Below are 13892 nucleotides of genomic sequence, written 5' to 3' on the forward strand. Positions count from 1 at the left end.
AGTCCATTCCTCTCTTTCTTTGCTTGTTATGCTTTATTTGTCCTTCACTGGACAACCTGTGCCTGAGGGACTACCTGTTTTGCCTGTTCTTCCATTGTATCACACACCCTATTGAATTTTTCTCCTTTTTTCAGAGGTTGTCTCTCTCTTTCTAGTGATGTACATTATAGTTCAGCCCTGTTCACTGGAAGGTTCTGTGATGGGGGAAACACTATCTGCTGTACCCAATATAGTAGTCACTAGCGCCATGTGGCCAGTAAGCACTTGAAATGTGGCTGGAGAGACCAAGGAACTGAATTTTAAATTCTGTTTTGTTTAAATTCAGTAGTGGTTGCCTGGGGCTGGAGGTGGGAATGGGCATTACCTGTAAAAGGATCTGAGGGACCTTACTGAGGTGATGAAATGTTCTAAAACTGATTTATGGTGATGGTTTCATCGCTTGGTAAAATTACTAGAAATCACTGAATTGTACAATTGAAACCGGTAAATTTTGTGATATGTAAAATATGCCTTAATAAAGCTGCAAAAAACCCAAACAACAACAACAAAAAACAGTGTGGGAACAGAGGGAAAGTGGTGAGGGTATAGGTGAGTCATGAAGCCATGAGTTGATAATTGCTGAAGCTGGTGAGGGGCCATGTGAGCATTAATGAATCCGTTCTGTCCACTTTATAGATGCTTGAACGTTTCTGTAATAAAAAGTGTGAAATATGTGGTAAGGAAAAAGCAATTTAAATAATCACGTATGGCTAGTGGCTGCCGTATTAGACAGTGCAGGTCTAGCTGTTAGTCACTGCTTCTTGGTCATGAGGATGGCGTCAGTACTTTGGGGTAAAATGTTTTACTTTGCAGACTGTTCAAGTGAGCGTGCATGGTGCTAACTCATCCTGTTACAAGTCCTTTCTAAGTGAGACTTCTCCCATGGGCTCTTGGAACAGCCCTGTAAGAACTCGCTAATGAGAATGGTGGCTGGACAGAGCCATTTATTTCTGGAGCTGCTAGTCTATCAGCGAAGAACACTTTATCCATTTATTTATTTTGTCCCAAGTGTATTTTCTTTAATAGTTTGGTTTACCCAAGTAGCAATCTCCTTGTAAAAAGATACTGAGCATCCTCTAGTCCACATTTTAATTCCTTAATTAAAATTAATGCCTTAAAATGTTTTTAATTAGGTAAAAAAGGCTCCAGGACAAAAATAAGGTGGTTCCTCGACCTAGAAAGACAGGACCTGGCACCTTACACCAGACAAGCCACTGAGAAGTATCAAGTCACGGGCTCTGCTGTGAGCAGACGGCATTAGGGATTGTAACCTTTTAGAGTTTATTGGTGGGAAGAGAAGGGGGTGTGGTAAGGATACAGAGAGAGGGCTCAGAGGTCTTCGGGGAGTGTGGAGGCAGCCAAAGCGAGAGTGAAGTGGTCACTTTTCCCTCAGCTCTGTCCGGGGGTCCAGCTGCTTGGGGGTGTGACTCTGATAAATTAGCAAAGAGATCTTCTTATTGGTTCAGTGTGAATTTGAATTCATAAGGACCTGGCCTCCCATAATGAACTGGTAGAATTGAGCTCATGAGTCCGCAGTGCTGTTGAATAAACGCAGCAAAATACTAACTGCCTGAGGTTTAGACTGAAATAACCAGGCCCCTTAAAAATGTCTTTACTATAAAAATACATTGGAAGGGCCTTTAAAAAATATCCAGTTAGTGTTTCTGTTTAGGGAGATGGGGTCTTCAGTGTCTTTCGGAGAGTAATCCTTTTGTACCTGCTTCAGTGGTCACAGTCACCTTTGGAGGGTTAAAAAGGAACATCAATTCAGTTTTTTCTTCCCGTGTAGGGAAAACCCAGTTCTTCCCTTTTGTGTGTTTCTTCCTGTGTGTCTATTTTACTATTCATAGAACCCACTTCACTTCTGACCCTTCTGGTCACCAAACGTGGAGGTTTTTCTTTACACCAAGCTGTTTCCTGCAACGCCAGCTGGGTTTAACTCAGTTCTGACCCTCTCTTCCTGGAGATAGCATCAGATCCCAAAGGTTAAGGGCTCAGTCCCATAAGAGTGCCCTGATGCTGCGTGCTCCCCCCACATCCCCAGATGCCACTCACAAGCCCAGGTCATCGCCTGTGCTTCTAAGCAACTGGCTATAGATTGGGGGTTCCAATGACCCCCTCCTTGGGTTCAGTTAATTTCCTAGAGCGGCTCATAGAACTCAGGGAAACATGTTTGCCGGTTTATGATAAAAGGCTATGATCAAGGATACAGATGAGCATCCAGATGGAAGAGATGCACAGGGCGAGGTGTGTGGGAAGGGGCGTGGAGCTTCCCTGCCTCTGAGTGCACCCCTCTCCCAGCACCCCCATGTGTCCACCAACCCCTAAGCTCTCTGAACCCTGTACTTTTGGGATTTTATGGAGGCTTCATCACATAGGCACGATCGGCCATTAGCTCCGTTTTAAGCGCTTGTCCCTTCGAGAGAGAATGGAAGGCGGGGCTGAAAATTCCAAGCTTCTCATGGTGGCTTGGTCATTTTGGTGACCAGGCCCCATCCAGGAGCCACCAAGGAGCCCACTCCAAGTCGGCTCATTACAACAAAAGACACTCCCATTTTGACCCAGGAAATTACAGGGGCTTCAGGAGCTCTGTGCCAGGAACTGGGGCCAGAGACCAGTGTATATTTTATACTATTTCATAAGCGTCCTGTGCTCTCTGCTCCTCAGGGGTCTCATGGCCCTTGTCTGGGTTGAAAGTGAAGCCATTTTAGCCATTTGCAAACTGTGGCGGCCCTACCTCTAGAAGTACCCACGCTGAGTTTTACCCGAGTCTTGTTCCGCTTTTCTTGATAATTTCAGATGGTTTGGGAAATGGACTCCGTTTTAGAGCTCCAGGTAAAAATGTCCAGATTTAGAAGGTCATTTTCATGTTTCTGTACACCAGGTGGGCAAGCTAGGGTTCAGGCTTCCTTTGAGATGCTGGTCAACTGGAGAAACTCAAAGAAACCTAAGATCTTGGGGACTCATGACAACGTTTAGGTAATAAATTGGAATTTAATTTTTAAATAGACTATATGTAATAACATGCCTCTTACTAAGCTCAACTATTTAAGCACTTTAAACATGGATCATTGATGTAAATATTCAGGGAAAGATGAAGAGGTAAACCAGAGCAGACCCTGTTTTGCAGGCCTGGATCGTTACATCTAGGAAGACGGCTGCCTGTGCCCCGTTCTCAGTGTCCCTGCAGCGGGGCCTGTGCCTGAGCCTGGGGTGGCTTAGAGTCTGGTGACTCTCTGCTCGTGCTGGACTGGCTGGGGTGTTTGGTCTCAGCATTCGTGTAGCTTACTTTCCTGTGAAGAATTTTATAGGCTCTTAACCACGTTCACATCACCTTTTTAGCATCTTGCAGAGGGCCATGACTCAATTCCATACAAATGACATTTAGAGGTGACAGGGAACCTGACATACCTTCAAGGTGGTTCTGATTGTGGCTTTTGTGTTGAAGTTTGTCCCTGGAAAAGAAGCACAAACACCACCTGGGAATGAATTTTTATGTTATTTTGGGTCCTATGTGGCCTCTTTTCTCTTAAGATGTTTTCAAACTGCAGTAAACAGTCCATCTATAAGACCATTGAAAGTAAGGCCCAGGAGTGTTTTCAAGAACGCAGCAACAAAGTGTGCGGGAACTCCAGGGTGGACGAGGGGGAGGAGTGTGACCCCGGCATCATGTACCTGAACAACGACACCTGCTGCAACAGTGACTGCACGCTGAGGCCGGGCGTCCAGTGCAGGTGAGGAGCGTGGCGTGGGGTGGAGCTGGGCACCTGACAAGGGTCCTCACAACAGTGGGCTGAAAGCGCGGGGCTCTAGACTCATCAGAGGGCCTGGCAAGTGTGTGTTTACCCCTTCTGCACGTTACAGCGAGAAAAATGTTTTCTGGAAAGCAGTGTGACATTGTATCACAAATCCTCCATCTCGCATCCTCTCTGCTGTAGTGATGCCATAGTACAAAGAATCTTTTCTAAGGAAACAGAGATGTACAAAGATGATCTGGCAGGGATGTTCATGGCTACATTCTTTTATAATAACAAAATATGGGAAACAATCAAAATGACAATCCTGGGACATTAATTAATTATTGTGTATCTATACTGTAAATAGTGTTGAAGAATACTGTTTAATCCCAGAAACTGTGGAGGAAGCAGGTTACAAGTTAGAAGGTACTTATATTTCCATTTTTAACATCCAGTGCCTGGCTTAGAAGTAGGGGGGAAAACTTTAATTTATGGTAACAGATTTAACGGTATACAGTGCATATTAACATTGTAAATACTGATAGGGCTGACTAGTTTCTTGGCCACTGTTGCCTTGTGGGCTTCTTGTTTTGTTTTGTTTTTTGTTTTTTTAATTTTTTGGCTGTGCCACGTGGCATGTAGGATCTTAGTTCCCTGACCAGGGATCGAACCCATGTCCCCCTGTGTTGGGAGTGTGGAGTCTTAACCACTGGACCACCAGGGAAGTCCTTTTTTTTTTTTTAATTACTGTATTAAGTTAATGAAAACCAAGGACACCAAGATGTTTTAAAGATAGGTCACCTTGGACCACTGTGCTGCATGAGTCTGCATCAGGAAGGGTAGATGGACCATGTGCAGGTGGTGCTAGTGCTAACCTGGGAGTCTGTGCAGGAGTGGGTGACCCAGCCAGGAGCCCCTGCGCTGCCACTTCAGGGCCCTGTGGCGTGACCGTAGTCTGTGCTGTTGACCTTTGACCTGGACTGTCTGCTCTTCCTCTGTAGTGATAGGAACAGTCCTTGCTGTAAAAACTGTCAGTTCGAGACGGCCCAGAAGAAGTGCCAAGAGGCTATTAATGCTACTTGCAAAGGCGTGTCTTACTGCACAGGTATGTCCTCCCGTTGGTTCTCTTGGAATAATTTGCTCAAACGGGTATGTGTGTGTTGGAAAGCAAGATTGTGTTTCATTCAGATGAATATAGCCCCCCCGCTTTTTTGTAACCTCATGTGCAGAGTTGAGTTGATCTCAGCACACTTGTCATTGGTCTGTGCAAGGCCCGTGATTATTTCTCTTCATTGTTTATTCCCTTTTATTCACTTCCATTCTCCTTCCCCTCATAGGCATCTGCTTTAACATGTCTAATATTTGCCTAGATAGGTGTATATCCTTGAAAGATAGTGTGTTTATTTTCTGTATATGTGTGTTTTTAATGTGCCAAAATGATACTCTACCTTAGATCATTTTTTTAAAAACTCAATACCATGTTTTTACAACTCTGTTTTCTATTGCCCTGTATTTCTGTCTGTGTATCTGTATCTTTGTATCTAGTTCATTGTTTGGGGCACTTGCTGAGTGTTTAACTATATTTTACTTATCTGTTCGCCAAGCAGTAGCTGCTTGGATTGCCTTTATCTCCTAATGCTGCAGATAGGACTACACCGAACACCCTTACACCTCTACTTTGGGAGCTCTGAGAGCTTGCTGAGTGCATATGGAGGAGTGGAATTGCTTAGTCGTGGAGGGAGGCACTCCAGCGTTCTCTAGAGCAGCAGTAACGGGTTTTGTCAGTGCCCCCGTCAGTGGTCCAGGTTCCTGTATTCTGATGTCCTTGCTGACACGCTGTATTATCTGGCTGTCTTACAGTTTTTGCTGGTCTGATGAGTATGAAGTGATTTCTTCTTATTTACATTTTTCTTGAACATCTCTTTACATTTGTTAGCTATTTAGACTTCTCCTTTTGTGAATAACTAGTTCATTTATTTGGTCCATTTTTAAAAATTGCATTTCATTTTTGCTATTATTGATTTGGAGGAGTTCTTTTATGATAATCCATTTGGTTTAAACATTGCATATGCCTTCCTCCTATCTGTTGTCCTTTTTGGAACTGAAATCTTTCACTTGAGTCAAATCTGTCATTTTGTTTGTGTTTATTTTTTTGAGTTGTGGATAGTTATAAAGATATTTTCCACAGCTGCTTCTGTAGCTTCATAATTTTACCTTTTACATTTAGGACTTTATCTGGAGCTAATTTTGAGATTGTATTGATTATCAATATTACCTGTAGTTCTGTTAGTTGTTCCTTTAAAAACTCTCCAAGCTATATTATTAGGTACATGATTGGACATATTCTCTACATCTTCTTGATCTGCTTTTCCTTCATCAGTATGTAATGCTCCTTTTTGACCCCTGTGATTTCTTTTAACTTTTTTAAAATTTTTATTGGAGTATAGTTGATTTACAATGTTGTGTTAGTTACAGATGTACAGCAAAGTGAATCCGTTACACATATACTGTTTTAAATTGTTTAATATTCAGTCTGCTACCTGTTTGTTGTTGTTCTTGTTCCTGTTTGTCTGGTGTATCTATCCCATCTTGTATTTTTCTAATTTCTGTACCCTTTGGTTGCTTGGTTTGATTTTTGTAGCAGCTTCATTGAGATACAATTAACATATAATACCACCTGCCCATTTAAAGTGTAAGTTCAGTGGTTTCTAGTATACTCACATTTGTGCATCCACCTACCAGTCAGTTTTCATCACCTCAAAAAGAAATCCGCACCCTTTAGCCACCATTTCGAGACCCCTCATCATCCCAGCTCCAGACAGCCACTAATCTACTTTCTGTCTTCATGGATTTGCCTAATCTGGATGTTTCATATAAATGGAATCATACAGTATGTGGGCTTCTTTCCCTCAGAATAATGTTTTCAAGGTTTATCCATGTTGTAGCATGAATCAGTCCTTCATTTATTTTAATTGCTGAATAATATTCCATTGTATGGATATATCACATTTTTTTATTCATTCATCAATTGATGAATTTTGGATTGTTGCTGCTTTTTGGCTGCTGGGAATAACGATACTATGCAGATTTGTGTGCAAGTTTTTTTTTTTACCCACCCAATTTTTAATTAATTAATTAATTAATTAAATTTTTGACTGCATTGGGTCTTTGTTGCTGTGCGCGGGCTTTCTCTAGTTGTGGTGAGCGGGGGCTACTCTTCATTGTGGTGTGCGGGCTTCTCATTGTGGTGGCTTCTCTTGTTGCAGAGCACAGGCTCTAGGTGCACAGGCTTCAGTAGTTGTGGCACGTGGGCTCAGTAGTTGTGGCTCACGGGCTCTGGAGCACAGGCTCAGTAGTTGTGACGCACGGACTTAGTTGCTCCGCGGCATGTGGGATCCTTCCGGACCAGGGCTCGAACCCGCGTCCCCTGCACTGGCAGGCAGATACTTGACCACTGTGCCACCAGGGAAGTCTCCGTGTGCAAGTTTTTGTGTGGACTTATGTTTTTATTTCTCCTATATATATATCCTTTTGTTGAATTGCTGGGTCATTCGGTAACTCTGTTTAATCCTTTGAAGAACCGCCAGGCTGTTTTCCAAGTGGCTGTACCGTTTTACGTTCCCACCACCATGTGTGAAGGTTCCAGTTTCTCCACATCCTCACCAACACTTGTTATTGTCTGTCTTTTTTTTTTTTTGGCCGCACCACACGGCATGTGGGATCTCAGTTCCCCAACCAGGGATCGAACCCGTGCCCTCTGCAGTGGAAGTGTGGAGTCCTAACCACTGGACCGTCAGGGAATTCCCCTGTCTTTTTGATTGTAGCCATCCTAGTGGATGCAAAGTTTTATCTCATTTTGATTTTTCCTTCGGCTTTTACACGTGCATTTCATAAGATGTTACTCATGATTCTTACATTCTGAGATCTGTCAGCATCACATTAGTTTGGCAAAGGTCAAGAGCCTGAATATCTCAATCAGTCTTTAAAAAACACTTTCTAGCTGTGCTCAGTGTTTGTCTTTATTGTAATAATAGAAAGATGTTTTCTTTAAATAAGTGTAAGAAGAACAATTTGAAAAAAAGATATTCCTTTTCAAACAGCCTTTTTTGTTCCCTTGGTATTTTATACAAAGTAGCAGCAGCATCACCTGGGCTCTTGTTAGAAATGGAAATGCTTGGTCTGCTCCTGGGCCTCCTGCAACTGGCAGCTCTGGGGGCGGGGCCCAGCACGCTGCTGCAGCATCCACTGGCGGATCTTGACGCGTGCTCCACTTTGAGTACTGTGTTAAATAGGTGAGGCTGTGTTGTTAATTATTTTCCCGTGCGTTTTATACTCTGATTTTAATCTTTTAAGAACAGATATTCTGAAGCATTTTTTATGTCTCTGCTGAGGGCAGTGTAACATACTAAAAATACGGTGACAATACAGAATATAAACCTTCACTGAACTTGCTGTACTTTTTCCAGAGCTTGCTTTCAGTGGCAGTGAGTTTGCTCTAAGACAGTCTTGTTGGCACTCTGAATGCCCAGCACCCGTAACGGGTTTTATAAAACCAGAGGCAGAGGTAGCAGCCTAAGCAAGTGTCTCATATGTGTTAGGTAGTTAATGAAAGGCTGCTTTTGTAGGAAACAGGGCAGATTCCTTTAAGTTCACAGACCTTTGAGTCCGAATCTTTGGATTGGTTCCATTCCTCAGTTGGCAGGCCAGGCCCTTGGTGTTTCCATGCAGTAGTTTTTTGCTTCCCTTTTAGTGACTTTCAACTGCTTGTGCTTCTCATTTTCCAGAGTGAGTCATTCGTTCCACCCTTTCTCTCGAACTTAACATCCTTGGTTGGCTTTTCTTTGTCCTTAAGAATCATTGACTCATTTAAGAAGTATTTGTGGCTTACCTACAGTGTGACAGGGATTGGACGTCACTGATTCATTAATAGTTTTGGTCCCTGCTCTTCTGGAGCTTACCAGTCTGGTGGTAAGAAACAGAAAATAACCACAGGTAATCGAATAGGTGTAAATTGTACACCTCGTGCTGTGCAGGGGGGACCCCGTGTGGTGATAGAGCACGGCGGGTCCTCGGGGGTGGCTGAGAACGGCTGAGGGAGGAGGTCGAGGAGAGGAAGCCTGAGGGGTGAGGAGGAACCAGCCAGTCCTCCTGAAAGGGTGGAGACAAGAACATTGTGGGCACTGAGCGGCGTACAGTCAGGTTCTGAGGTGAGAGAGAAATGGAGTACATGGGAGGGAGGCCGTTGGAGCGGGCGTGTGGCTTGGGGGTTGTCGTGTGCCTTCCTAGGGAGTTTGCGTCTTAGTCAAGACACAGGTGTCTTTTATTGGTGATAGTAGTAGAGATCTCTTTCGTTTGTATGTTATGTTTCACAATATAAAGGTAAAAGCAGAATGCTTGGCACGTGTAAGTAGTGACGGAGGCGAGGCCGCAGGGGCCGAGTGGACACTGGGCGGAGCGGGGGGCTCGGTGCTCGGCGTGGCCAGGCCTCGGTGCTCCCCGGCTGCCGGGACACGGGCCGCCCTGTGGAACTGGGCCACGTGACTCAGGGCGGCCCGCGTGCCCTTTGCGTGCTGCAGGTAACAGCAGTGAGTGCCCCCCTCCTGGCGATGCTGCCGACGACACGGTGTGCTTGGATCTCGGCAAGTGTAAAGATGGCAAGTGCGTGCCCTTCTGCGAGCGGGAGCAGAGGCTGGAGTCCTGCGCGTGTAACGGTGAGCACGTGGCCCTGCCCATCCTTGCCGCGGGGCGAGGGCGGGAGCAGCGGGTGGTGTGCGCAGACGGACCGCTGCCTCCGGGTCCCGCTCCTTCCACGGTCGTCTCCGGGAGCCGTCCTGTCCGTCTGCCTCGTGGCTGCGTTTTCAGACCGTGAGGCCACTCGGCGGCGAGGCCAGAGGGGACTGCGGGAGGGCGGGCGGCTGGAGGTCCGTCCTCACTCCTGCTCCCGCTGGCCTCGAGCTCTGGTGCCGCTCAGGACCCACCCGGCGCGGCCCAGGCCCGGGTCCCCCCTCTGTCGGGACGTCTGCTGGGCCAGCCGCCGCCGCCCCCTGCCAGACGCCTGGGGCAGGGGCCTCTCGGCCACGGCCTCTGGGACCCTTGTCCTCAGATTTCCACACTGTTTTTGGAACCCTTGGGTCTGAGGAAGGGCCTGAGGGACTGGCTGGGCTCTGAGCTCCCCGCCCTCCCTCAGAGAGTTCTGCTGCTTTCACAGCAAAAATCCCGGAAGTCAGAACCCCTGGGATGGGCACTTACCATCCACACAGTGGAGCAAGCGGCTCTTCCAGGTGGAATGACGTGTAAATAAAGGTAACACACAGTAAACGCCAGGTGATTTATTCAGTGAGCGGCAAGAGGCTTGGGGTGCCCTGGAAGCGCACATAGTAAATGCCCAGGAAATGCTTGATATATGAATGAATGAGGAAAAGGTTTTTGTTTTCCCTTTAAAGTGGTTTTGCTTGTTTTTGTGTTCTGGTTGATTTCAATTTTTCCTAAGAGGTCAAGTAAAGGTTGTCCCGAGTTAGACGGCCCGTTGACCTTTTGGACATTCCTACACGTTTGTACGTGTGCCAAATACCCCCTGTGCTGTCGGAGGTTGGTGTCCACGGAGGGGAGAGGTCGTGCTTAGGCTGCGGTGCCCCTGTCGCTGGTGGGTCACTCAGATCTGCACCCGAGGCCGGCAGTTCTGTCACAGTGGCTTGGCTCTCGCTGGAGCCTTGGCTTTCCAGAGTGTGCTGGAAACAGAAGCCAAGGATTGAAACCCGCAGTGTAATAACGTTGGGACGAAGGGAATCATTTAGCATTATGAAGGGTTTGAAGTAGAGAGAATAATCTGCCTTTTAATCTCTCAAAGGAAACTTTTCCTTGTAAATCGCTTTTACCTTGCTTTACCTCTCTGAGGGCTGAGGAGCCTGAACTCAGGAGTTACTCTCTGGCGGGGGAGGGGAGGGGAGGGGTGTGAAACCTGGATCATATTCGCTGTTGGAATAAACAATGAGTGCGATTCCTTCCCTGCGGGAGCGGGGTCGGAGGGGGACAGGCAGGAGGAGAGCGCGTGTCTAAGAGGCTCTGTTCTGTTTCAGAAACCGACAACTCGTGCAAGGTGTGCTGCAGGGACCCCTCGGGCCGCTGCCTGCCCTATGTCGACGCCGAACAGAAGAACTTATTTTTGAGGAAGGGGAAGCCCTGTACAGTAGGATTTTGTGACATGAATGTGAGTATTTATTTATCTACAGCTTTTTCTCTAACAGCCAGATGTGGAGTTTTTATTTTGTAAATGCTGGGTTTTGCAAATGGAAGGGGATCAGAGCACAGATGCTGGCATGTCTATCCGTTGTCCTTGTGTGAGTCTAGTTCCGTACTGTGCGTGTGACCTTGGAGGAGAGGACCAGGGGCTCTCAGGAGACTGGGCAGGACCTGGGGGACTTTGTGGTAAAGTTGAGTTGGAGGCAGGGAGTCCTACTTACTTGGTTTTCTGGGCTAATTATAAAAGTCACTAATTCTGCAGGATTGCAAGCTCTGATTTTGAAATGGGTGCCGAGTGGGCAGGAAAGACCTATGGGCAGCTTGACTCGCCTAAGTCAGACCCTTCTGCTGTCCACAGAAACACGATTTTATTCCTGCACTGTCACGGAAGAGGGCTTAAGGGGCTCGAGAGGCTTCTCTGGCAGTGTGTGTGTGAGATCAGTGCAGTCCTTACTGGAATTGGCCCATCTTTAACAAACTGGTTTTCTTGAGTTTTGTCTTCTGGTAACTCTAAATTCACTTATAAAAATGGACTGACTGTGGAGTGTCAGTGACAGAGAATGCTGCCTTCTTAGGTACCCATTCCAGTGTGTCAGAGATGGCTCTCCTGGACGTTTGGTTTCAGTGGAGCCCTTTTCGTGTTAATTATGTGTTTTGACTTGAAGGAAGCCATGTTCCTTCTAAATGCATGGCCGCTGGGGTAATGCCGGGTGCTTTCTGTTCACAGGGCAAATGTGAGAAGCGAGTGCAGGATGTCATTGAGCGGTTCTGGGAGTTCATTGACAAGCTGAGCATCAATACTTTCGGTACGTGGTTTCCCCAGGTGGGTGGTTGCTTGGAACTGAGCTGATTTCACTGGTGATGTTAGAAAAGTGTGGTTTCAGACTGACAGGCCCTAATCGTGCAATAGAAGATGGAAATAGTTACTGCTTTTGTTCTGAAACGACTTTGTTGGCTAAAAAAAAAGTGGACACATTATAGGTCTGCCCCTGTGTAGCGTGGATGCACAAATTTTCAGACAAGGGAAGTAAAAATACTGGCTTCTTTACTAAAAAATGAACATGTGACAGCATAAGTGTCCTTCAGTCCTATAGATTGTAAAGCTGAATTCTGCTTGATATGAGTCATTTATTTAAAAGTGGGCCTCAGACTTTGCAGAAGCAAGGATGCACTGTGTCTCATAATTTCGGGTTTAGTCACAAAAACAATAGTACCCAGACAGCATCAGCGTTGTCTTCGCAAGCATCGTTCCTAGTAGGAGCCTCCTCCAGGATGAGTCCCCTGCACTGTCCCTCCGGGGACTGTGTGGGCCCTCCTGTGATGTGATCTGTTCTCCACAAGCACATGGGGCCATTCTGGGGAGAGCTCCCGTGTGTGGGGGGACGGCTGGGTGTAGAGCAGGTGGCACAGAAACGCTTCTCGGTACCAGCCCAGTTGTTATATCCCGCCAGCAGTCTGTGCCGTTTGACACGTGATAATACTCTAAGAATGTTGCATTTTCAATTTCTAAAGTACTTGGTCAAGACAAATTCACTGTTTGGAATTGTTCACAGGGAAGTTTTTAGCAGACAACATCGTAGGTTCCGTCCTGGTTTTCTCCTTGATATTTTGGATTCCTTTCAGCATTCTGGTCCATTGTGTGGTAAGTCACCAGTTTTTAAGTAATAACATTTTATTAAAATTTTGAGCAACTCGAACCATGTTAGCTTTGGAAAAGATAAAAATTTGTTCTTAGAAAAATCTGACCTGCTGTTTCCATTGACATTTTTGGTGCTATCCCTGGGAAAGCATTTTTTGTAAAATTAACTAATGGTCTCTTAAAAAATTACACTTTTTGTGCACGGATGTTTTGATCTCATGTATAATTTCTGAGGAGTTTTATACTTCTAAGCACAGGAGACTGGTTAACTGGGCTTGTCCAGGACCTCTGACGAGTGAAGCTTCTAAACGAGCGCATCCAGGCTGACTTTGCTGTGGCAGAGCAGGTGCCAAACAGCAGCATTCCAGACATGCTGCCCCATCTGGTCTGCAGTCTTGGCATCGTCGTCTGGGGTGCTCCCTCAGATGCTTCCACGTGAGGAGAGGGAGCCGTCTTCTTATTGTTCAAAATGAGTAACAGTTAACAGTTGAATAGGGCTTTGAGAAACTCCAGGCACTTTATAAAGTTTGATTTTGAAACGGGTGCCGAGTGGGCAGGAAAGACCTACGGGCCGCTTGACTCGCCTAAGGCAGGCCCTCCTGCTGTCCACAGAAACACGATTTTACTCCTGCACTGTCACGGGGTGGGGCTTAAGGGGCTCGAGAGGCTTCTCTGGGCGGCCTGGTCCTGTGCTTCCCGAAAGTTTCCTTCTCCAGAAAATTTCTCAGAGATCCGTTCTCCTTGCTTCTGTGGGAAAAGGAGGATTTGTCTGCTGTGTAGAGACGAGGACGTGAGAGCCAGGCTTCCAGGCCTGTGCCCTGAAAGCCCTGCGCGGGGCCCTCCCGCGGGCACGTGGGATGCTCCGGCAGGGGGAGCTCTCGGGTCTCCACGCCCCGTGCCTTCCCTCGGCTGCGCGCTTTCCCTGAACGGCCCTTCTCTCGGCTCTCCTCTCGGGCGGCTTCTCTCAGGCGGCGAGGCTGCCGGACACGAGGAAAAGCCCTGCGAAAGCGAGGCGGTGTTAAAGGGGACGCGGTGGTGGCTTTGACAGATGGGCGACGGTGCCGTCCGTTAAGGTGGCTTTTACCCGAGAGTCAGACCTGCGTGGTTTACGGCGAGAGTTAACGACTGTGGACCGAGAGGCCTGATGCTCGATTTCTGCGCAGGGAGGCGGGCAGGGGCTTGTCTCTGACCTCGGCGGCCGTTCAGGGCGGCCGGGCTGGAAGCCAGGCCCCGGGCAG

The 13892-nt window shown here is 46.8% G+C and overlaps 1 protein-coding gene across 1 annotated transcript in view; it reads left to right on the forward strand.

Moving 5' to 3' along the window:
* Nucleotides 1–13892, forward strand: part of ADAM17 (ADAM metallopeptidase domain 17) — a gene marked incomplete at its 3' end in the record, with an annotated part of 53165 nt that overhangs the window by 34955 nt on the left and 4318 nt on the right. Inside the window, exons 12-17 of the mRNA XM_079720453.1 lie at nucleotides 3574–3773; nucleotides 4778–4881; nucleotides 9353–9487; nucleotides 10853–10983; nucleotides 11743–11821; nucleotides 12569–12657. Of these exons, the coding sequence (XP_079576579.1) occupies nucleotides 3574–3773; nucleotides 4778–4881; nucleotides 9353–9487; nucleotides 10853–10983; nucleotides 11743–11821; nucleotides 12569–12657 (738 nt within the window). The remainder of the gene's footprint in view (nucleotides 1–3573; nucleotides 3774–4777; nucleotides 4882–9352; nucleotides 9488–10852; nucleotides 10984–11742; nucleotides 11822–12568; nucleotides 12658–13892) is intronic.

This window comes from Hyperoodon ampullatus, assembly GCF_949752795.1.
Source record: "Hyperoodon ampullatus genome assembly, chromosome: 15".
NCBI classification, from domain to species: domain Eukaryota; kingdom Metazoa; phylum Chordata; class Mammalia; order Artiodactyla; family Ziphiidae; genus Hyperoodon; species Hyperoodon ampullatus.